Source organism: Polyodon spathula, chromosome 12 (genome assembly GCF_017654505.1).
Source record: "Polyodon spathula isolate WHYD16114869_AA chromosome 12, ASM1765450v1, whole genome shotgun sequence".
Classification (NCBI taxonomy): domain Eukaryota; kingdom Metazoa; phylum Chordata; class Actinopteri; order Acipenseriformes; family Polyodontidae; genus Polyodon; species Polyodon spathula.
The window spans coordinates 23,957,793-23,981,640 of NC_054545.1; the positions used below are offsets into that span (position 1 = coordinate 23,957,793).

The following is a 23,848-nucleotide window of genomic DNA, read 5'->3' on the forward strand; positions in this document are numbered from 1 at the left end:
AACTGGTACGCAAATGATAGGCCAGATACTGTTTTAAAAGCATGTTTATTATCGATTTTCATTTTCTTTTTTGGATGGCTTTACAATTTGAAACATTGTTATTCCAATTATAGTGGAAATTATTCCTGAAAAAGAGCATATCTGAGCATGTTGTTGAACATTGGAAGCAAATGTTGGCAGTTTTGAGCAAGAATTAGACTAAGTAGCTGTTTTTCAAGTATTGCTTATATAAGTATGTATGCGATTGCCAAATGTTGATTGCAAAAATGTTGATTGCAAATACACAGCTACCGACCCAGACCTTATCCAAGTTATTGACTTCCTGGGTGAAAGTAGCATATTTTTGTGGAATCAAAATACACTAGTATTGTAACAAAATAACTTAGAAACAACTTTGGTGGATTTTGCTTTCCAAGCGGTTTTGTCTAATTTTGAAGCTAGACAAAATTCCACACTGGAATTAGCTTTGATACATTGAGACTTATTTACCTTGTGAATTATTAATGTGATTTGAGGTAATTCTTGGCTTGTGTTTCTTTACATGGTAAACTTTAAATGTAGCCAAACTAAAAATTGTCTACACTGTAAAACTAATGCCTGAAATTGCAACAAATATTCAAAATGTTGATAACCTGTATTTGTAACTGTACAGCTTCCTGTTTCTGACATGCTTTCTCTGCTAGCTGCAACACTCCCCCTTGTGGTGTATTTGGGGAGCTTTGGTCTGCTTTACTGTGTATTCCAACCATTTGTGTCCTGCTACTTTCTTAGGAAATTGTCCTCACATTTCCATGGCTGATTATATTGTAATTGTCTATAGCTTCTGCAGTATCATCAGTTTGATTCCTAGTTATAATGTGCAGTTGGAAAAATGTGCTTGCCCTGCACCTAATACTGGTGTATTTAAATGACCAAGCCAGCAATCTGAGCAATACGATCACTGCCTGATCTGCTCTAAACTTGATAAGGTAAACTTTATTTTATTAACCTTTTCCATCAGGTAATTGCTTAAAGATGCACAGGTTCCTGTGGGATGTGTTACTGTTTATAGCAGAATTAGCAAGAATTAGATTTCTCAGACTGAAACACTGCAAACACAGCAGTAAAAAAAAAAAAAAAAAAAAAAAAAAAAAAAGCAAAAAACATCTGGGTGCAGCAGGAGTGGATTATCCATCCCGGGCCAATTCCCAGTACCCAGTAACGCTTTCTTGACATCCACCCGAAGTGCTCTTGGAGCACATGCTTAATGGTTCACTCTTCACTCTTCATGATTGTGAACCCCTTGATAAAACGGTGGAAAGTTTGCCAATTTTTAAAATTGTTGCTGAACTGCCTGCCAGTAGATCCAGCTACAGTGTGAACTCCCTATGAGCCCTAACGAATCACAGCTTCACTTATGGGATTGAGAGAGCTAACTGTTGGGAATCTCACCTTCCTCAAATCAGTTTATGATGGATTTCCCTTTACAGTGTTACTGATCATTAAAATGGTATCTATGGTTTTTTTTCAATATACACCTTTGTTTGGGACTATAATGAAGCAGCATGTCTAATGTCTTTGTCTAATTTAAATATTTGTGGATATGCAAATAACATACTTAAATAAATACCAGTCTGCACAAAACACGCTGCCAACATATTTAGCTCATTGTTATTTAACTTTATATGTCCAAGGTAAACTGTCATGTAAATGGACCAATTGAGTCAACTGTATAAACTATTTAGTGTGTGTGTGTGAATCCTTGTCTGAACTGTATCACCTGTACTAATGTAATGGTATGTTGGAATTTTGTTTCAGAACTTGAAGGTATAATGCCTCCTCTTGAAGCTGCAGTATACCACATTCATGTTCAGCTGTACACTATACTATGATTCCTGGAGGAGTATTACATATTATACTTTTTTTTTTTTTATGCAGTACACTGGTTCATTAGAAGTCAGAACCTGTTAGCTTTCCAGTTTGTTTACAGTCTGTAAAGCCACTTTCTGAAGCGGCTTTCATGGTAACAGTATGGGGCACTTGACGTTTATGTGATTCTAAGAGTATCGCCAACCTGTTAAATTGCACTGTGAATGTTTAAAGAATATCTGAACAAGTTTGAACTGGGACTTTCTACATTGGTGTAACTCATGATCTAATCAATGAAAATGAGAGTTGTCTGAAACTTTTTTTTTTGTAACTTTGACAAGACTAAACTACCAAAAATTGGTTTCCATTGTGTGAGAGGAGTAAAGTTCACTGCCAGGCTGCTTGTCTTATGTTGTTATTACAGTCAGAGCTGAGCTTCATTATTCCTGGTTCAAAGTGGACCTCATTAACTTTGAGACCCCATAAATTAGGATGACAAAAAAAATGCAGACCTGAAAAAACACTCTATTTGTGATTACCTCAGAAAATAGTAACTAAAAACAGCACAAAAAGATCATAAGAACAACTCAAACCATTTGTAAAAACAAAATAGGGGATTCGGTAGAGTTGATTGTTTCCCCAGCTGGGAGCAGGTTGGGTTTTTGGCCATGTACTCACCCAGATAGAGTGCAGGTGGGGTCAGTTTCACATGATCCAGCTGAGATTTAGGCGCAGTCACATGGTGAATAACATGGCCTGCTACAAGCAAGAAACAGGACTAAAAAACTGGAGCCTCAGAACGGCATGCATCTTAGATGGATTCATATGTTAAGCTTAAATCCCACTGAATGGTAACAAATAATTATTGTGAAATCTTGGTATGTGTATTTGATTCAAATTGAATATCCTGACTATTGTCTGTGAATGCATTTACCATAAGAAATCCATAATCAATCTTTTTATCCAATTTATACAATCATCTTTATACAATTTTCTGTATCATTAGGTCAGAACACCAGGGTGAACTTGATTTTTAATGAGGAAGGAAATATCTTTAATCATATGTTGTGGTGGCAAAACTAATCAGCAATTCAATAAATTAAGCACATGAAGGCATAACAATCATAATAATGTATTTATATCACAAACCAGATAACTGCCTGCAACCACAATAGGTAGTACTGATACATTTCATAAAACTGACCCATATAACCCAAGCTCAAACATTATACAATTCTACAAGGTTACCTGACATTAACTGCACGCTTGTATTTATTCTTTTAGGTTGCAAGAAGGGTAGTACCTTATAAGATCTTGGGAACTGCAGCATATAAACTAAAGCTGAATTATCTTTGAGACTTATGAGTGCTGTAATGGCAAGTAGATTTTAGAATGTTGGAATCTTGTACCCCATAAATAAAACAATTGGGGCATGTAAACAAACTGAATATGCAAAGGTCTACGTTCTTGGAGTGCACAGAAGGAATGTATGAGGTGTTTTCTAAATCTGAACACGATGTGGGTTGCAGCTGTAAAGGGTTTTCTCTAATACAGTATTCTCATTGTCACACCATTAGGCCCTGATGCTTTGTGTAGCCTGCCTCTCCTCTTGTGTGATGCTGTTTGTAAAGCAGGTGCAGTAGAGCCTGTACTGTGTTGTATGTTACTGCTTTCAGTGATGTGAATAAACTATAGCAACCACAAAACCTTTAACAGTCTTTGTTGGGTCTTTGCCAAGACAATAAAAAAGGCTGATATTCAAAAGGTCAGACTGCCTGCATATCATTTATATACATTCTAAATGTATTATTGGTGACCAGTTACTGCCTGCCTGTCCGTCCCAGACCAGCTCAGCTGCCTGTGGAAAGAAACAGGGTTGATTTCAAAATGCTTTCAAGTGCCAGGTGGGAACGGGGAATAATAGTCCACTGACCTGGAGTACTCAAAAGGCTTATAGATTTGAAAAAAAAAAAAAAAAAAAAAAAAAAAACATTCCAGAATCTTAAAATCAAATAAAACCATTTGAAACATTTTACATTCAAAGTAAAAATCTGAGACTGGTGGAAAATAAAGTTGGGTTTGGAAATTGTACATTGTACAGAAAAATTAGAAAGACATAAGAAAGAGGAGGCCATTTGGCACATCAATGATGGTCCGGTTTCTATTACAGTAGCTGATGGATCTCAGAACTTAGTCTAGTAGTTAGTTCCTAAAGGATCCCAATAGGTGTGTTTACATTAGCGTTGCAGAATCTTTCCGACAAGATTCTGGGACAGTCTGTACCAGAACGGTGCATTTACACTTGAAACAGCAGGGGGTACTTCTCTCAGGAGCAGACTCTGAGCATGCATACTTTGAGGGGGAAAGAAAAAAAACAAAGCCGATGCCCTGCTGTAGTGACGATATAAATGAGCGCCATCATTTGAAAATATCTCCAGTGCAAGCAGTTTGAAAGAAATGTGGAAAGGTGAGCGATAATTAATTTTATTTTACTGGTTATAGGATGTGTGTCAATAAATATTTAATAGCATTACTTACTAATTAATTGTCTTAAAAACTTATGGCAGAAATTGCTTGTGATGGTGTTGCTGGTTAGCTTGCAGTTCCCCCTGGGTATTTTCTGCAATCTTTCCAGAGTATGTACGTACGCGTTTACACTGATAAAAAGTGCCCAGAATCCATCCTCTTATCCTCTCAATCCTGAGTATTTGTGCCAGTGTAAACAAACCTAATGACTCAGTAGCAACAATGCAGCTTGGTAACCTATTCCATAAGCACACAACAGTGCCTCCTACCCACTGTCCTGAGTCTGTCTCCACTCACTGTTTACGCTGGTCCTAGTCTCAGCTATGCTAACTTTGTTGACTTAAATCAATGCCTGCTCTAGGTTGTAAAAGCTTTCAGCCTATCAAGATAACACTTCCTTTTAGCTCCTTTGCATTGTGGGGGCCAGAACTGAACCGTAAGAGCTGTCTCACTAGTGCATTATATAACCTCATCATAGCCTATTGCTGACCCTGTACCAAGCATTCTGTTTGCCTTTGACTACCATTCTAAAGTCTTTCTCATAGTGGGCCTGTTATAGCTCTCATTTGGCACTGTACTTGATTCCTACATTTTTGTGACTGATTATCAATTTACATTAATTCTATATTTACTGCAGCTGAATCGGTTCCAATTTTGCATTGTATTTTATAAAAGGAATTGTAAATTCAAAATGATTATAATAGGCCATAAATATAATCTTATTTCCGTCAGTTAAACCAACCTATAATTTGCTCATTTGATTTTTATAATGTTCATTAGCGTGTCTAGTTATAAGTGAGAGGGGAAGTGGGGGATTGTTGTTGGAAATCTAAGGAAAATTGTTGAAAACACTAAAATCATCATAAAAACTTTGCTTGCAGTGTTTTCTGACTTCATAAAATTTAAACAAATCCAACCCTACGATGTAGATAACTACAATGTTCACAAGCTCAACGGACTCCTCTGTGAATTCTATGCCACAGTGAGAAAGTTATTTATTTATTTATTTGTTCTGTGCCAGCTACATTTAAACAAAATATATAAAAAACATATTTAGTCATAAAACAAATATGGGCTGATGACCTCGGCTCATAGTGGGAATCTAAAGGCGCTGCGAGCCTCCTCTCCAGGTATCAAAGTTGATATATATATATATATATCTATATACTATATGCTATATAATATATTGCTATATATATATATATATCGATATGTCAATACACCTTTGCTATAAAGAATCTGTTGGGGTCCAAGCCTTTTGTTCGTTATATAGAGGAGTTTGTTATAGCGAAAGGACAAACAAAATGAATGCTAAACTGTTGGAGTAAGTTAAAAGATGAGATTGTAAATAAAAGTACAATTACATGTACCTGTTAATTTCATGTGTGCAGTACAAGCAAAAATCCTGAATTGAAGCTGAACTTTTATTCAAAATCAATCTGACATGAATCGTTTCAAAGTGCACCACATCTTAATCCAACATGTAAGAATCCCAAACTGAGCTGTTATTCCAAATCAACCCGACATGAAAAGTTCATCAAATCTTCAGGTTTTTTTTTAAATAAATTTTGCTTTTTCACTTGGTTGCTGAACAAGCCAAAAAACACTTTTTAACACCTTATATTCATGAGAGATATGCCTGCGTTACTCTTTTTTTCAAACGATCAATACAGTTTCCAGCTTTGTTGCAACATAAAATGATTTTCGTTTCGAGGCAGTTGCACAGCACATGCTTTTTATTAAGACACAACAGTTGAGTTTTTTCTTTTTTCTTTTTTTTTACTTGGGGTCCAGGGACTAGGTTCGTTATAATAATGTCATAGCAAGGGTGTACTGTATAGCCTATATTCATAGCACATTCCTTTCAGCCCTGGGATGTGCCTGCTTGTTCTTCGTGAGACTGTCCAGAGCCACAATGTCCCTTTGGTCCTGTGGTGACCAGAATTCCGGTCTCACCAGTGCATGATTATACAACCTCGTCATAAACCCCCTTGGATTTGTACGCTACACTTTTGGTTATATACACAAGCATTCTTGAATTATATGTAAAATATCCAGTACTATGGGAATACCAGAGATTACACACAGTTTATGGAAGTAATGAGCCAGAGCAAACCAGATTCTAATTCTATATATTTTTTTATTATTAATATGTAAAATATTTAACCAAAACCCATTACATTGCAGTCACCTTATTTACCAAGGTTTTAGTGATTACATGTCATCAAGCACTCAGCTGTGAGATAAATTGCCATGTGCATTTTAATTCTGCTATTTTAGGCATTCTAGGTGTTGCACCTTTCTGCATGGAGAAAGCAGTTCCATAAAAAGCTTTGTTCTGTATTTCATTAGCCCTCCTTGTGTAGCCTGGGTGTTCTGGTGATGAGGTCTTGAGCTACAGGTTAGCAAGATTATGGGCTGAGATCAAGTATAAAATCATTTAAAAAAAAAAAAAAAAAAACCTTTTGGAGACCGTGAAGGATTGTCTGTTTGTTTTCAAAAGCTCTGAACAATTCTTTCAGTCTTCTTCCCTTCACTGGTGAGATCCCCAAAGGTGTTGAAGAATTCCTCCATCTCTCGCTGCAGCATGGCATTGCGTTTCTCAGCGTCTGCTTTCGCCCGCTCTGCGTTCCTCATTTTAATCTCCACAATGTTGTACCACTTCCTCTGCTGCTCCAGGTTCAAATGCAGGTTCTTCACCTCCAGCTCCAGCTCCTCATTGCGCTGCTCCACACTGTCAATTACATTACAAATGTACAACTCACTCTGGAAGCCATTGGTCTCAAAGTGCTACAGAACACCATGCAGTGTTTACAAGACACATAATACTTTCCTTTGCTGTATTGGCTGTCGTCCATATTGCAGCAATTCTTTTTCAACATATTCACAGTTAGTTTAGATTATTTTGGTTTATTCACACATCATAGGTATATAAACTAGGGAACTGTTTTAAATCAAAAGTTAACAAAAAGCATTTCCTAACTGAAGTGTTGCAAACCCCCCTTTGCTGTATCCTGCGTTGACCGTATCACAGCAACATAACCCTTATCGTTCTAGTCACACATCAAAGGTAAATCAACTGGGAATTTCTTATTTTCAACTTTACTCGGGAACGTTTGACAGGAGAAATCTTTTTCTTCTAAACATTGCAGTGTATCCAGTTCATGCCACAATGCTGGTGCTCTGATTGAAATGGGTGGTGTATTGTGGGAACAGAAACCCAGCACTGTGGCAGAAGGGAGCATGATCTGGATACGCTGCTTTCCTGAGATGTTTTTTTTTTTTCACCTGGTGATCACTCCTGAGTAAACGTTGAGAAGTGTATCGCCCCGGCTGATTTATGACCCACGATGTGTGACTAAAAATGACAAGAGTCGGCAATATGTTTAAAAATATAACAGTACAGACAGCACATGCTTCTTGTAAACTTTACATGTTTTTTTGTAAGAGGTAATACTGCTGACACATGGCTCTTTGTGTAACCAACATCTTTGGCAGTGCCTCTAGTAGAATATTTTTAGTACACACTGAAGTACTGACATTTGTTAATTTATCATGTCCCAATGTTAATAAAGCAACTACCTGACTTGAGCCAATTATGTGAGGTGTATAATCCAAAATATAATAAGTAATGTTAAACTTTAGATCTAGTACTGTATACTCACCAATGAGGTCATTTTTGATCCAGTCAATTTGATTGGTGCTTTTTGTATTGCAGGGTAAGCCTGTTTCTAAGTGTCACAGAACTCATTCCCACACAACAGCTGCTGCTATAAATACAGCATTGCTGAAAGCAGAAGCATGCATAGAGCTACTCCTGTTATGTGTCCACTGGAATTATTTACATCACTCCCTTCCATCTCAAATACAGACGTTAGAAGGGAAGCTATAAACAATATTCCATATCAGATACTCTTCAAGCGAGACGCACTGTATTTTGCCCATTTAATAAGCATTAGGATAAGGACTTACATGCTTATTCATTTAAAGAAATACTGTCTACTAATTCCATTGCTAGCTTTAACTAGGAACTTTTAGTTGTGCCTCTTCAAACTAGCATGTTTTGATTGAGTAAAAGACAAATAGACAATGCAAGGATTGGACAAATAATTAAAAATGCTTTGCACTGGACATGCATTGGACTCTTTTTTATATATAGACTGTTGACACGCAAGACTGGTTATTGCAGGATGTGTTTTCTGTAATGTATACAAACTGCATCATCCTTTTGAGTCAGTTTCAATCACGATGGACAAGACAATCTGATAGACTGTGGAATGATAGTAGATGTCCTTAAGGGATTAGTTGGGAAAGTCCATCCAGATTCATTTAAAAACTGTCCTGGCACCCTTGTACATTTTTACCACAGTAATTTCTTCACACTTTCCCCATGGTTACACTATTCACTTAACTTACTTTGCCTTGGTTTGCCATGTTTTTATAATGCTTTACCTCACCTGCCCTGGCTTTACAATGCTTACCTGTGCTTTACCATACCTGCCCTGGCTTTACAATGCTTACCTATGTTTTACCACACCTGTCCTGGCTTTACAATGCTTACCTGTGCTTTACCATACTTGTCCTGGCTTTACAATGCTTACCTGTGCTATACCATACCTGTCCTGGCTTTACAATGCTTACCTGTGCTTTACCATATCTGCCCTGGCTTTACAATGCTTACCTGTGCTTTACCATACCTGTCCTGGCATTACAATGCTCGCCAGTGCTTTACCAGGCTTTCACTGTGTTTTATTACACTTTGCTAATCTTTTACTGTGAGAAGTGTTATTAAGGGAAGTGTCCCACAATCTTTTTGACTGTACTATGATTGGTGACATATAAGATGTACTGCAAATAACTTCAAACATGCAACCATGAACTATCAGCAATGTGTGATGAGGAAAGCATTGCCTACAATGTTTTTCAATTTAACTTACCTTGGATGATTCTTTAGCTAAAGGTAGTGTTCAAGAAACTCTTACCTTTTGATTTTAGCTTCATACTCAGCCTTCTGTCTGGCCATCTGCTGCTTGAGGCCAGCTAGCAGGCAATGTGTGGCCGGCGAATTGCCAGGGTTATTGTCCTGCATGGCCAAACATACTTCACTGCTCCCACTGCTCACAACTCCTGCCCCTAGATTGTCAGTGAGTGCTGAGGAGGGTCGGAGTGATAGGGAGGAGGAGAGATTGGGCTCCATGGAACCCCCTCCCGCAGTCCTGGAAGAAGAACAGCGGGAAGCCTCTGAAGTCTCCTCCAGGAGGATCTCGCAGGAGGAGCTGGACCAGGAGATGCTGCCCACACTGGTCATGTCCTCCAGGTTAGATATTGGTGGTGGTGGGGAGGGAGGAGTTGGTAACGGTGCAATGTCAATATTGTCGTATACAGAAAATGTGCTTTCATGGGGATCGCTCAGCCTCCGCTCTGCTGAGCTGTCAGTGTCTTCATGGCAGTCATCAACCCAGCTGCTTTGTGTGATTGTTGGAATAGGCCCATTCTGGGCAGCTGTGGTACAGCTTGTTGTAGCAGGAATGGAAGAAGCTCCTGTTTCAATCCCTGTTTCAGTTTCCAAGAATTGGCCAACTGCACATGCCAACCCTGGGCAATAACTGTCATACAAATGATCACTGACACCACCAGGGGAGGGGTCTTCATTCCCCCTGTTTTCCATCTTTGATTGGCATCTGTGGCCCGTAGAAGGTATGCAGGACTGTAAGCTGGCTGGCCGGTCTTCCTGTTTTAAATTTCTGGACGATCCCTTCCTGGCTGTGAAAGGCAATGAAAGCTGTCGTGCCCAGATTCCGTTAACATTTAGTAGGCCGTTCTCAATTTCACAGCCTTGGGAGCCATCGAGGACGCGAGGAGGAGCTGTCGGGTCTTCCTTTTGGATCCTGGCTCGGCACCGCTGTCCCGCTGGGCTGCTGTCAGCATTAGGGGCACCTCTGCTGGTCTCTCTGATAAACAGCGTTCTGTGTTCACTGATCAGCACTGACATCAGCTGTTGCACCAGAGCCGTCCCTGTGGAAGACCAACATACAGAGACCCAGTTAAAAGGCAATGTGCAAGCTCAATGGCTAATCTGGAGGTGGTAACAAGGCCTCGGTGTCCCATAAGGTTAGTCAGAGGAAGCCCCGCCTGCAGCACACAAAGCAACAGGCTTTTTAAGGAGGGACTGGACATGGAATTTCAGCTGCAAAGTCACTGGGCCCCACTGCCTGGAAATCAGTGTTGAACACACTGTGTAATTAGGGTCTGGATCCTGTTCTATGTAACTGTGCCAGGTTGAAACGATAGAGGTTATAATGTATTTAACTTTTCTGTTTTATATTTAGACAATGCTACCATTTTGAACAGGAAGAGAATTAACCAGAGTAAGCGAGGCATGAGTCATGGCTCATGTTAAATAAGGTCAAACCTTTTTTCTTTTTGTAACTTTCTGGAATTTCGTTCTGTAAGTCTTGCAACAAGCTAATGTTAAGCACTGCATTTGTCTTTGAACAAGTTTGTGGAAGCAACTTTTTTTCTTTTTCATGTTTTCCTTCATCTAAAATGAATCTTGCTCAATGACTTTTGTTTAAGAGATTTTACTTCAGCTCTATAGATGGTCACTCAAGCCTGATACTGTTGTTACGCCGCAGCAATAATACAGGAGACCACTGGCATGAATTCCCAACTATGCTAATTTAATACATTTTGGGGCACAAACGTAACTTTTGTTGCCTTGGTGTGATCGATGTAAATTAATGCTAGTGTAACATTAATTGTATCGTATTGCTAAGGGACAGCAAAGATGAGGCTTAAAGCAATCAGATATTCAATGACAAAACACAAAGAAATAAAAAAAAAATCTTTCTGTGCTTTGGAAAGGGCTTCGTTATTTATGTATGTATTTATGTATTTTTTGCAATGGGCTACATTTTTTAAATATGTAGAAGATTCAGTATTTTATGAGTCAGATTGCAATAATTTGAAATGTCAAATAAATGTCAGATAAAAAAAAAAAATCCTGAATGAAGCAGTCTCTAAACCCCTCGTACTGTATGCTTATTGTTTCCGATTTGGTCAAGGAAGCTTGCCAGGGCTACTTCCAGCAGATAATAAAAAATTGCTTGATATGGCCTTTAGTTATTATAGTACATAACAGTTGCACAAGATTACATCACAAATGGGATCTTCGTTGCTGAAGTCTCGTGAACATAAGGCACAGCTTTCAGACACTCTTCCATGCAAAAACTGTTTTTTGTTATTTTGCACAGCTTTACTCTCCTTTTTTACCCATACATTTTGGCTATGCACTTCCCGTAGCGTGAGGAACATGCGTGGTAAGTGCTGCTACGTCACATTTTGACCACAATGGAGAGGGGATTTGAAGTTTCTAAACTGCATGGAAATCCTATCATTGTCCATTCCTTTTAAGATTTTTAAAGACTTCAATTATGCCCCCCTGATTATATTTTGTTCCAGACTAAATACATTCAGTTATTCAGCCTTTCTCCACAGCTCAGTCAATACACCCTGGGATTAGTCTGGTTGCTCTTCGTTGGACTCTCTCCAGGACCATGATGACCCTCTAGTGCTGTGGTGAGAATTGGATTCAGTACATTAATTGCTGTCTCAACTTGATAAATATTAAAAATACAACACATCATGTGAGATTCAGAGATAAATCCTCTCGTTCTGTACCTCCTATCATTGTTTCAGGGTCCTCGGCCTTGGGGCGCAGAATGTTTGGTCCGAAAACTGTAGCCAGGTTTTGGGCACTCATTTTGTTTAGGTGGGAGTAGAACTGAACTTCATCTAACAACCTAAAACAAGAAAGAAGCAAGAGATTCAAATGCTGTGTGCTTTATATAGGAAGACCATGTGAATTCTTTATATAGGAAGTCCATGTGGATTTGTTATATAGGAAGACCATGCGACTTTAACTTCCCATTACATTAGTGTACCTTTAAAAACAAAACAAAAAAAAAAAACACATTGATCCCTTATTTTTGTTATGGTTTGAAAATTCACAAATTCAGTTAATTCACTGTCAGATCATATTGACAGTAAATTGTACAAGATTTATCAACTTTTCTTTGTTAAGAGAGGAGTTGCTGAATGCTGCCAAGTTAAGATAGGCCGAGACATATTGAGAGTCTGTGTTGGAGAAAAGGGAGATAAGGAGAGGGGGCTTGTCAAGGAATGTGTGAGGTGAGGGTTACATGTGTGACATCATGAATTGTCCAGAGATAATACCCAAGTATTTTACATGATCTGTTACTCTGTATTAGGGCTAAATCATAAACTCTAGTGGTAGTGAATTTCTCTGTATAATTTTTTCTGTATGTTAATAAAAAGCCTGATTACCCTCGCTATAAGACTCTCGATTTGGTATACATGTTATTCCTCTGTGTTGCTGGTCTAGGTGTTAGGAATCCAGCTAATAGAGCCCACTGACCTGCAGATATAATGTAGGAGGCAGAAGTTTGCATTCGGAAGGTGCTGCAAGAGAGTCTTGAGTTCCACCAGCCCCTTTAAAGAAATTAAAATAATCAGACACTGTGGATTATGGGAAGGGAATAATTTTGTTTGATATGGGTATTGAGACTTAAGTACATCACCATTGACTGAACTAAAGCATCATTAAGTTGAACAGACTTGTGTATAATATAATATAATATAATATAATAGGATATTATATTATGAGTATATTTTAATAAACAGGGGTTATTATTGTTGGGGTTTGCACCTTTGCTAAATGTCATGCCCTTTTAGACCTCCCCTAACTAAACTTTATTCATAGTATATATTACTGTATTTCTATTTCTCACAAAATACAACAAAATCACTAGAAACTATTTCGAAGGAGATAAGTAAATGTCAATTACAGACTGAATCATTAAGCAACCATGAAGTCTCCACTGGGAGCTTCACACTATGACTTCATTCTTCTTCATCTTTTCATTGTTACTATTGCCACAGTTTCTACCAGGTGGTACCTGCTCCTTGCCCCCAGCCAGCAGCTTTGCACACAGGAGGAAGTCCTCGTATTTGGAGAAGGGGATGAGTGGCTCCGGCAGCTCTCGCAGGTAGAGCTTCAGAAGAGAAGCCACAGTGTGCACATCAGTGCTGCTGAAAACACAAAGGAACAAGGGGAGCCTTTATTAAATAGACACTAATAGGAAACAAAGTAGAACTTCATAAGTCAATATTAGTATGCTCAGGAGATGTGATATCAACTGAGGGATACAACCAGAATTATCCCAAGCATGCACAAATGCAAACTATGGGTTTGTTGGTTTTCCTCAACATATGACTTCAATTGGAGTTCTGTAGCATCAATGTGCTACTGCTATTTTCATTTTAATTTGTGGTGATGAATTTAGCATGCAGTTGTGGTTCTTGTCTATTGGGCCGCTGCATTCACTTTTAAAAGCTCAGCTAATGTCAGTACCTTAAAACAGTAGGTCAGCTTAACCTACATTAATTTTATTGTAGAAAGAAAATGTTTTTGCAAAGTTTCATCAAATTCCCAAGATCCAGCCTTCTTCAGCTCAATCAGAGGCTAGAACACACATACAGTCTCAGAGAAAACTATTGGCAGTTCTGGTAGTTTAACAACAATCTTAAAAAAAATCACTTAAACAATTTCAAATATTTGTTCATGACAAAAGTATTGGCACCCCTGCTTTAGTATATAGTGTGTCCTTCTTTCGCCGCTTTTATTTTGGCTTTCAGATGTTTTTGATAATTCTTACCTAGTACGTTACATCTTGTTGGTGAAATCTGGACCCATTCTGTCTTGCATATTTCCTTCAGCTCAGATTGGATACACTATACTTGGCTACAACTTTATTTCAGATCATTTCTATTGGGTTGAGATCTGGTGATTGCAAAGGTCATTCCAGAACTTATTGTATATCTTCGTTTTCTTCAAGAATTCCAGAGTTGACTTAGCTGTATGGTTTGGGTCGTTGTCGTGTTAGAATATAAATGCCAATCAGCCTATGAACAGATGGTATCATTGTACTACAAAACTAGAATGTTTTTTTACATGGCTGTATTCATTTGATCTTCAATCATATGAATGTCTCCTGTCTGAACTGCTAAAATACCCCCCATATCATGATCCAGCCACCTCCATGTTTAATTGCAGGTACAAGGTGTTCTTCATTGAAGGCTTTTCCCTTTTTTCTCCAAACACTCTGCTCCTTTTTGGGGGAAAAGGTTTGTTTTGTACTCATTGGAGCAGATAATCTATTGAAAAATCCTTCAGATTCCTGTTCATATTTCTTGGCTTATTTAAGACGGTTTATTTTAGGAAATGTTATGTTCTATGTTTTAAGTGGTTTGCAGCGAGGTCTACATGCATACAACTCTTCTGTGTTCAGGTGCCTTTGTACAGTTCTTTCATGCACTATTATGCCTGATGCGTCTAAATCTTTTTTTTTTTTAAGAACTTGTCTGTTAATCTTCGATTTGTTTTAGCTGCTCGGAAGATTCTCCTACCTGCTGTACCTGTAATTGTCTTTGGATGCCCACTTCTTTCTATGGTATTTCTTGATTATTGCTCTGATTGTGGATTTAGGAATTCCATATTCCTTTGATACTGTTCTGTAGCCATTTTCTTTGTTGTAGTTTGCTATGAGTGCTTTTTTTCAAACTTGAATCCAACTCCTTTGTCTTGACCATCACCTGCTATGTTGCCAAAACATTCTTTTTCAACAGATGTTGGAAATAATTACCTTTTTTTTCTGGCTATTGACTTTAGTACACCTTAGTTACTGTATAATGATTTTCAATCTATGAATATATTTTAAAATGTTTTAATTTTGACAGACTTTTAAGGTAAAGTTGCAAATACTGTTGTCGTGAACAAATAATTGAAACTAAAACATCTTTAACTTAACTAGCTCTTATAAAATCTGAATGGAAAATCTGCTCTGCAGTTTTTTCAGTTTCCCCCTGTTTTTTTATGGTTAAACTATGTATTTGCCACAGTTTATCCTGATTTGTATGTGTTTTATGCTACCATACATCCCAGGGCTTTGCAATGCTTGCCTATGCTTCACCGTGCAAAATTATGCAGGTTTTTTATATAGCTGAACCTAACTACAGTATACAATTAAATCTATGGATATTGAAATTTAGGGGCATTTCAGTGCCAGTGAGAATTCAAGTCATTGTTTAACTTCTGCCCTACTAACATATTAACAAATGGTTTCATTTTTTATTACTCTTTGCTAAACTACAAAACGGTTTTGTCTAAAGTTATCTATCTAAAAACTGGTGCTTAAGATAACTTGTTAAAGATCAACTGTTTGACGCCACCAGCTACGCATAGTTGATCTAAGTTGTGCAGTACTGTTATAAAAGGAGAGGACATTGCATCACACTGCATGTGGAGCCCTTGTGTGGATGTGTTCTATTGGAGGAGCAGTAAGAAATTATTTCCCAGGAGCACTTTGGTTTGTTTCACTGTTCTTTAGCCTCATACAGTACAATGCCAAACTATTTGGAGATTGTATAGGTATCGCTTTGTGCTTGAATATGTTAGTATTATTTGTATTTCTCTCTTACGTTAGTTCCTTACTCCTAATTGTACTCATTGGTAATCTTTATATTGTATTTTTTATTATATTCATTTTTTTATTAATTTATTGAGGATGCATAATCCCAGTGAGCAGTACATAGCAGAGACGCTGTCTAGAGAATATATCCAACTTGTAAAGGATTTTTTAATGCCTGTCAGTCCATTAGCACATACATATGTGAATGGGGGCATGTAGGTTACTGGCTAACTTGTTTTATTATGTAATCATATTGTGAAGAAGTGTGAACAGGTGTTTGCGGCTAACGTCAATAATAGTTACTGGTTATGAAAAAAAAAACGGTTAATAAAACTACCCATCAGTAACTTCGCCTTGTCTTGCTATGTTGTCTGATGCTGCCATCTATTGAAAGCTGAAGAAAGTACATGTGACACCTTTGCATACAATACATACCAGATAAAGCTATCAGTGCATGCATTTAATAAATCATACTTTTTAAAAACCATGGGGATTTATTTGAAGACTCCAGTGCGCTGGAAGTTTTTTTAAAGCAGTTTACAGGTTCTTGCTCTAATACCTTACATACTTCTTTGAGACTGATATTGGACACATGCACTTCAGTTCTTTGTCTACCAGTTTATCCACAAACATAGAATACTTTGGTAACACATTGTTCTTGCGCAGCTGGTGGCTATACTAGTTTCACATGAGAGGTTTTGTTGGAACAAAATAACAATGCAAAATGTGCACGATGGTGTAGAACAGATAGGTACCTGTCAAAGGAGGGTTTCTCCCCCGCATCGAAAGCATCGCGCAGCTCCTTGACGAGGGTGGCCTGCCCTGGCAGCCGGAAGAGCCCCACCTCCAGCAGCCCCTGGCTCCGGATGAATTTAGCACACTGCTCCACGATCAGGGGCGCCAGCTGCTCTCCGTACCGTCGCTCATACTGAACTGTATCCTCCAGCCTCTGCCCAAAAACACCTGGGAGACACGTGTTTATACAGGGTAGCAATCACTATGTGGATGTATATGTGATTACAGAGTCAGTGTTTGGGTTTATACGCAAGAACATAAGAACATTCTTTTTTGTTCACAGCTCATTCCTTTAAGTCCTGGGATTAGTCTGGTTGCTCTTTGTTGGACTATCTCCAGGGCCACAATGTCTCTGTGGTACTGTGGTGACCAGAATTGGACACAGTGCTCTAAGTGCAGTCTGTACAGGGCTACGGAGTCAGTATGACACTTTGAACTGTGGGGGAGAGCATTCATGCCATCATGTGAACCCCTCTCTGGAGACAGGCTGTTCCCTTATGAAGGCAGGCAGGTGTCCGCTGCAGGGCTTATATGTTAAGGTAGTCTCTTTTGGTGCTTCCATTTGCTTCTATCTATGATGACTCATTGTGTGTATTGTAGAGTCGGGGTAATGATTAATCTGACCTCAAAGTTACATTTCAAAAATAACAACATTGGTTAATTTAAAATTGTATCATTTACAACCTAAATTAAGAACCCATTAATGAGTGGCGTACACATATACTCATATGTTAATAATGACAAACTTCTGTTTTTGTTTTTTTTTATATCACCCAGTGATCTTACGTTTTGCGAGTTGTACAATGACTGGCGCGGATCTACAAGTTTTAATGTCTATTTGTGTGTCACTTCGGTTTTTCCAAGATGGCACTGACTGTTATTTATTTAATGACACCGTAGCTGATCTAGTCAATGTAATATATATGGATAAATGAGAACAGTCCTCTTTGCTGACTTTATTACAGAGTCTACAGCAAGGATGTGCAATTCCAGCCCTGGAGGACCATTGCACTCCATGAATAATCGATTCCAGTGAAGCCATTACAAGTTCAGGACCAAGATGGAGGTGTATCTGGGTTCATCAAGGCCAGCACAGGAATGGCTAGCTTTGCCACAACTTGATATAGAATAAATAAGCTTTTTATGCAAAACTAGATGTCCTTGACTGAACCTCCATCACGGATTCATAAAACAAATATTTACAGTTGATCCATGCAACAAAATGGAATTGCCTTGATTGCACATGCTGTCCATCTTTTTATATTTACAAGTGATCAATTAAATAGACCAATGTATTTGAACATGTACATACTAGAATGATTTAAAAACAAAAGATCTTACATAGCGAACCTGGTGTTATAAAAATTACACATTTTATTGATTCTAAACTAGTAGTCTTAGTTGTTTATTAATTGTTTCATTATGAAGTAAAAGCTATATATCAGGCCCAATGATTTGGTATACCATTGCTTCAGGTTAATTGAGCATAAAATAGAGTTCCTGAAGCCCAAAGCAGAGTCAGACCCATTTGCCAATATAACAGAGCTATACAGGGATGTGTTCATGTTACTCACGTCTCTTAAAGCTCAGGCACCTCTTAATCCTCCGGTAGGCTGTGCTGGAGAGAGAGCCACTGTTTCTGACGACTGAAGAGTGTTTATTTTCTGGCATGTCTTCAGAATGAAGCAAAGCCAGACATGGACTTTCAGTGCAACTCCACGCTCAACAGAGACGAGACTCCTTAGACGTGCTTCTATTTTAATTCCCACTTTTGAGTCGAGACTGTCGGTTTCTCTCAGATGCACATCTTAAAATGCTAAATAATATATACCAGTATTTATTTATTTTTAATTTAAAAGGAAGCCTGTAAAGTCACATCACGGGAAGTCTTATTTTTGACTTGCTAGAGTTTCTAGTTAATTCCAATTCGGTACTTCAAGTACATGAAAAAAGATTAACCCTTAACTTGACTTTGTTGTCCTCGTAGTTAACCACTTAACTGCTGATAAGATGCAAGCAGTTTACAATTTCCCAACTTAAACTCAAGTCAGATATTGAATTTGCAGGGCTTAGTCTCAGAGGTCTGACTTCCAAGAGAAGACAAAGCTGTTACTTTTAGTTCCAGTCAATTGAATTAGTCTCCTGATTAGGGGCTGCCAATGTCTGAAAGGTTGACCGCACACTCACTGAAGCACACACAAAGTTAATGAAGGCAGGAAGGTCAAATAGGTCTTGAACAGGGGCGTTGAAGCAAAAACAGGTCTTGGAATAAAATGTTCTGGAAAGAATTGTAAATATCCAATCCTCTTAAAGCAGCTTATTAGTTTTCAATTCTAACAGACTTTATAGATTCAAATGCCCCTTTTAATTATTCAAACCTGAAATATGATCACCTGTTCAATAAAATAACTAGCCTACTTTTTAAACTGGATTTTATTGAAAGCTTCAATACAGTCCCAGGCTCAAATTGAAGATCCAGCTGCTGTTTTGATAACGTGTAATAAAACACAGTAAAAGTTACTGGCTTACTGGTTTAACTGTCCATTAAAAAGTATGAAGTTTTACCCAATTCAAAGCAAGAACCGTGTATAGGATCTCTTCCAATTATCCTGGATTCAGGGCTAACATAAAAACATTGCTTTAGTTTCTGGTCTTCTCCCCCTAAACTTTCTCTAAAACACTTGCTCAAACTGAGATGTTGTAAAGAGTGAACAGCAGCTTTTCACTTTCTGCTGATAATCCTTACTTATTGTTGCTGTTGAGACAGAGCTCTGATGGATGGTAAGCAGTTTCAGTTTTCAGGAACTCCTTGCTCATGCTGTTGTCTCCCTCTGTCTCTTCTGAGTTTTGACTGTTAAAGAACTAGTGACTCAGACAGTCCCCGGGTGGATATTGTCTGACAAGTTATGGCTTTTAACATCAGTCTGTATCTTGAATATCTTCATACTGAATAATCTTCCCAGTCTTTTCAGGTGACATTCCAAAATTACTTGCTTGCACTAACTGTCCGTTATTATTCAACAACAAGCCCTCTTCTCCTTTTATCCGCTCAGTCTGTCTGATCTCCTCTCCCCTCAGGAATGTACATCTATCGCTCCATTCTCAATGGCTGTGGCACGTTTAATCTGTTCTCTCATCATGACCTAATCAGTACAAGAAGTTACAGTGGAAATATTGAGTGAGAGTAGCAAGGACCTTCCCTCATATCGTCTCCCTCCTGCTCCTCCCCCTCCCCGAAAATGTTGCATGCTGCTACCTGGACTGTGGCCAGGCTGGAATAAGCCTGCTCACTCTGTAAACAGGTCTTTATGACTAATCATTAACAAAGAGACTGCACTGTAAATTACCAACTACTTCTACTTAACTTTTGATCCTAAAAGTTAATGGTACTAAATTTGGTTTGAAGGTGAATTATATGTAAGGGTCTGATTGCTTTTATACATCAATTTTATAGCACAATTAATACAATTTTTCATTTATTTTACATTTATTTATTTTGTGTTTTTGTATGTATCCTTCCGCATATGCACTCTAAAATGAGCGTTCTACAAAATATAGTCCTCTATTATAATAATGTTGCCTATGAGCTTCTCTAAAATGAGCCTACAAAACAGCATTTTTAAAACTGTATACTTTTGTTGGAATACATCGAGAACAAAATTGAAAAAAAAGATTGTGCAAGTCATTCTTCTTCTTCTTCTTCTTCTTCTTCTTCTTCTTCTTCTTCTTCTTCTTTATTTATTTATTTATTTATTTTATCTACGTTGACAGTCCAGTAACATTTAACCCTACTTTCACATCGATGGCCAGTCATGGACCTAATTGAACGATTTGTGAAGCAAAACCTACAGCAATAAAACATGTTGCCCTCATTTTACTGATTTGATTTTTATCCTGCACATTGGATGGATCTTGTCTGATTCATGGATAAAGATACTGTAGAAAGCTGGTGGATTCTTCTGACATTTCATTCGATATTTCTGTAATGACTCTATTGGTCAGTTTGGATCAGCGGGGCACTCATATATTCTCATTCGGTAGATGGATTTGAAGGTGCCCTTTAACAGTCCATTCTGTTTGTTTTCAGATATGTTTTCATTTTTTTGTACATTGTATCACCAACTATCTAGCCCCAGTGTTAATATTTCTTAATTGCAAAATAATAAAAAAAATAAATAAATTGGTAGTCATGGTAATTATGTGTCAGTCTAGCCACTTTATAACAAGTACAGAGCAAACTAGAATGAGCTGATCTACAGAATGAGCTGAACCAGGGAAAGAGCTGAAATAGAGAATGAGCTAAACTAGGGAATGAGGTGAACTAGGGAATGAGCTTAACCAGGGAAAGAGCTGATCTACAGAATGAGCTGAACCAGGGAAAGAGCTGAACCAGGGAAAGAGCTGAACTAGAGAATAAGCTGAACCAGGGAATGAGCTGAACCAGGGAATGAGCTGAACTAGGAAATGAGCTGAACCAGGGAAAGAGCTGAACAAGGGAAAGCTTATCTACAGAATGAGCTGAACCAGGGAAAGAGCTGCACCAGGGAAAGAGCTGAACTAGAGAATGAGCTGAACCAAGGAATGAGCTGAACTGAACCAGAGAATGAGCTGAACCAGGGAATGAGCTGAACTAGAGAATTCAATTTGGTTCGGCCCCTGCTTTTTTTTTTCATGCTGCAACTAGTTCCTACTAAAATAAAAATGGAGGGGGTGGGGGTAAGTTTGCCACAATTGTATTGTGCACTTTATTTTAAATGTTGAATTAAAATGTGGGTTGTCATTCATGATATATGTACTAATGCATGTATATGATTGCTCCCCTATGAAATAGGACTGAAGTTGTTATGAGACTGTGCTTTACAATGATTGCACGTGAAGTGGAATTGTAGGAATGTTGACCCTTCCATAATATAAAGGGTTGCATTACCAGTATAATAAAAATAATGCTAATCTTCTTAAATTCAAAGAAATGTCAAATCTAAGACTAAAGCTTTCAAGACTAAACAGATCTCTTGTTCAAGGTTCACTGCCAAGCAAAAACGAAACTTTTAATGTTTAAATGCATGGACTGTTAGGAAGGAATGTTTAATATTTGTTTCCTGCAAAGGTTTGTTAGGGGTAAAAAGTTCAGTGTTGCCAGATCTTATAGCTTTTTTTTTTTTTTTTTTAATCAAATAGAGAAATACCTGAAATCTTTTGCAAAATACATTTCGGTCTCGGCTACGGTAAGTTTATTCATTAATGTATTTATTTTTCCATTCCTAATTGTTTCCTGTGTTGTCTGTGGTTTTCTTTTCTTATAAATTATTCAATTAGGCCACATACTATGCAGTTGTTCCAGCTCTTAATGCATTAGGATTGGTGGGATCACAATGGTCAGGGGGGCACATGCTAAATCATTCCCAGTTGTTTGCTTTGTTTTAGTGGCGTGTTGGTTTCACACACATGCCACCACATGTATGGGGAGTGTTTAGGACTAAATGCCGTTGGCGGTTGGGTCAAGATTACAGAAGACAAACAATGGAGCCAGCGTGTGTTACAGATAACTGGATTGGCGCCGTGAAGAGGATCAGCACTGGGGGTGCACTGTTGTAGCTCTGGTCTGGAGCCCTGTATTGCAGCCGGCTCATAATGCAGTGTTGAGATCAATTGCATGGAACCTTTTTCCTGCTGTTGCTCTTGTTCTGGGCAGCTTGTTCTTATGAGCAGCCTTAATAAAGTCCCGCAGGTACCTAAAACAGGACTGCGAGTGTGTTCTTTCACTAGCATTATGTTGCAGTATAAAAAAACAAAAAACTATTATTTTAAGATTAATTTAAGATGTAGAAACGTTTTACCCAAGAGGGTTCACTTTAACCTGGAAAATCCTGCCCTTTTGTTTATTTAGTTGTCAGTTAAACTGCTAAAAACAACAGAAAAGGAACTGATATCAGTGACTGATAAACTCTAGCACCTCATTTGTGTTTGTTAAAGTGTATGCAAAGTTCTGATCTAAAGACCTAGAGTTACAAAAGCAATCCTGGTACAGGGAATAAAAAGAAGCATGTGCGATTTTAAGAATCTTGAATTCCGAACATTCCCAGGATGTTTTGCAGGTTATAGGATGATAACCTGTGAGAGGCCATTGGTGCTGAGGACTAGAGACAAGCTGCAGGGAGGCCCAGGGAAATAGAATGCAGGAACTGCTTCAAGAACATACGGGAAGTTAAGAGCCACAGTTTGTAAAAAAAATATAGGGTTAGTTTCTATCAACCACACTGTTCACTAACCTGAAAAATAGTCTGGAATGTTTGTAATTAATCATTCATTTTTGTAGTGTTATGATTGTTGGCAGCCTAATGATGTACAAATATGAATCTGATCACTTGACTATTTGTCTTATGTTCTTAATTTAAAATATTTCAATGCTTTTTGAAAAAGACTTTCTCAAAAAAAAAAAAAAATGCCACTTTTATTTTGTTACAGCTCTGGGGAAAAAAACTAAAACAAATCAAAACAATGGTTTTGAAGGTCAATCTTTTTTTTCCCACTCACAATTTTAATTATAAATCCACAGCCTAGCTGAGAGGTTTCTTGCTTGAAATTATTTTGCAACATTATGATATGAGCTTGAGGCAGGTCACATGATGGGACACCACGGGGAGTTTTGGAACCTGTGGCAGGAAATTACGTTGCGGTGACTCAGACCAGAAGGAGGAACAACAACAGGTGGGTTCGGTGCAGTGGCGCGTGCGCCGTTTTATTAAAGAATACAAAAATTAATATTTAAACAAAAATAAACACTTGCTCGCAGAGCAAGATAAAAGGTTTGAAATAAGACAAATCTTGAACACAATACTAAACGACACACAGGTCAGGCTGGGCAGATTGCTGTCACTGATCCTATGTTATTAATATCAATGTCAATGTCAATATCAATATCTCGCTCTCGCCTCCGTACAGCCAACCCGAACAGGGAGAGCTGCAGGCTTAAATACTGTGGCCAAGGGCTTTAACTAGTTTGTAATTATTCTGTTACCCCTCAGCCACAATCTGCACGAGTTCATTAATTTGTGTGACTGCTGGCTAGTTTAACAATGCACTAGCAGACAGCCCCACATTAACACAAGGTTTTTAATGTGGATGGGGCT

At 38.1% G+C, this 23,848-nt stretch overlaps 1 protein-coding gene across 1 annotated transcript; it reads right to left on the reverse strand.

Moving 5' to 3' along the window:
* Positions 1–6,123: 6,123 nt before the first annotated feature.
* On the reverse strand, positions 6,124–19,932 carry LOC121323804 (rho GTPase-activating protein 24-like). Its single transcript, XM_041265022.1, has 7 exons — positions 18,293–19,932; positions 16,679–16,886; positions 13,353–13,485; positions 12,812–12,885; positions 12,055–12,176; positions 9,357–10,389; positions 6,124–7,108 (listed from the first exon to the last, which is right to left on the reverse strand). The coding sequence occupies exons 1-7, from the start codon at positions 18,387–18,389 to the stop codon at positions 6,871–6,873; spliced, it is 1,905 nt and encodes a 634-aa protein (XP_041120956.1). The 5' UTR covers positions 18,390–19,932; the 3' UTR covers positions 6,124–6,870.
* Between the last annotated feature and the right edge of the window lie 3,916 nt (positions 19,933–23,848).

Excerpts from the sequence above, each read along its gene's own strand:
- LOC121323804 (XM_041265022.1), bottom strand. The coding sequence starts at position 18,389 with ATGCCAGAAAATAAACACTCTTCAGTCGTCAGAAACAGTGGCTCTCTC. Across the intron at positions 12,886-13,352 it reads TGGCTGGGGGCAAGGAGCAG|GGGCTGGTGGAACTCAAGAC; the intron begins GTACCACCTGGT and ends ATTTCTTTAAAG. Across the intron at positions 12,177-12,811 it reads CTCCTACATTATATCTGCAG|GTTGTTAGATGAAGTTCAGT; the intron begins GTCAGTGGGCTC and ends TTCTTGTTTTAG.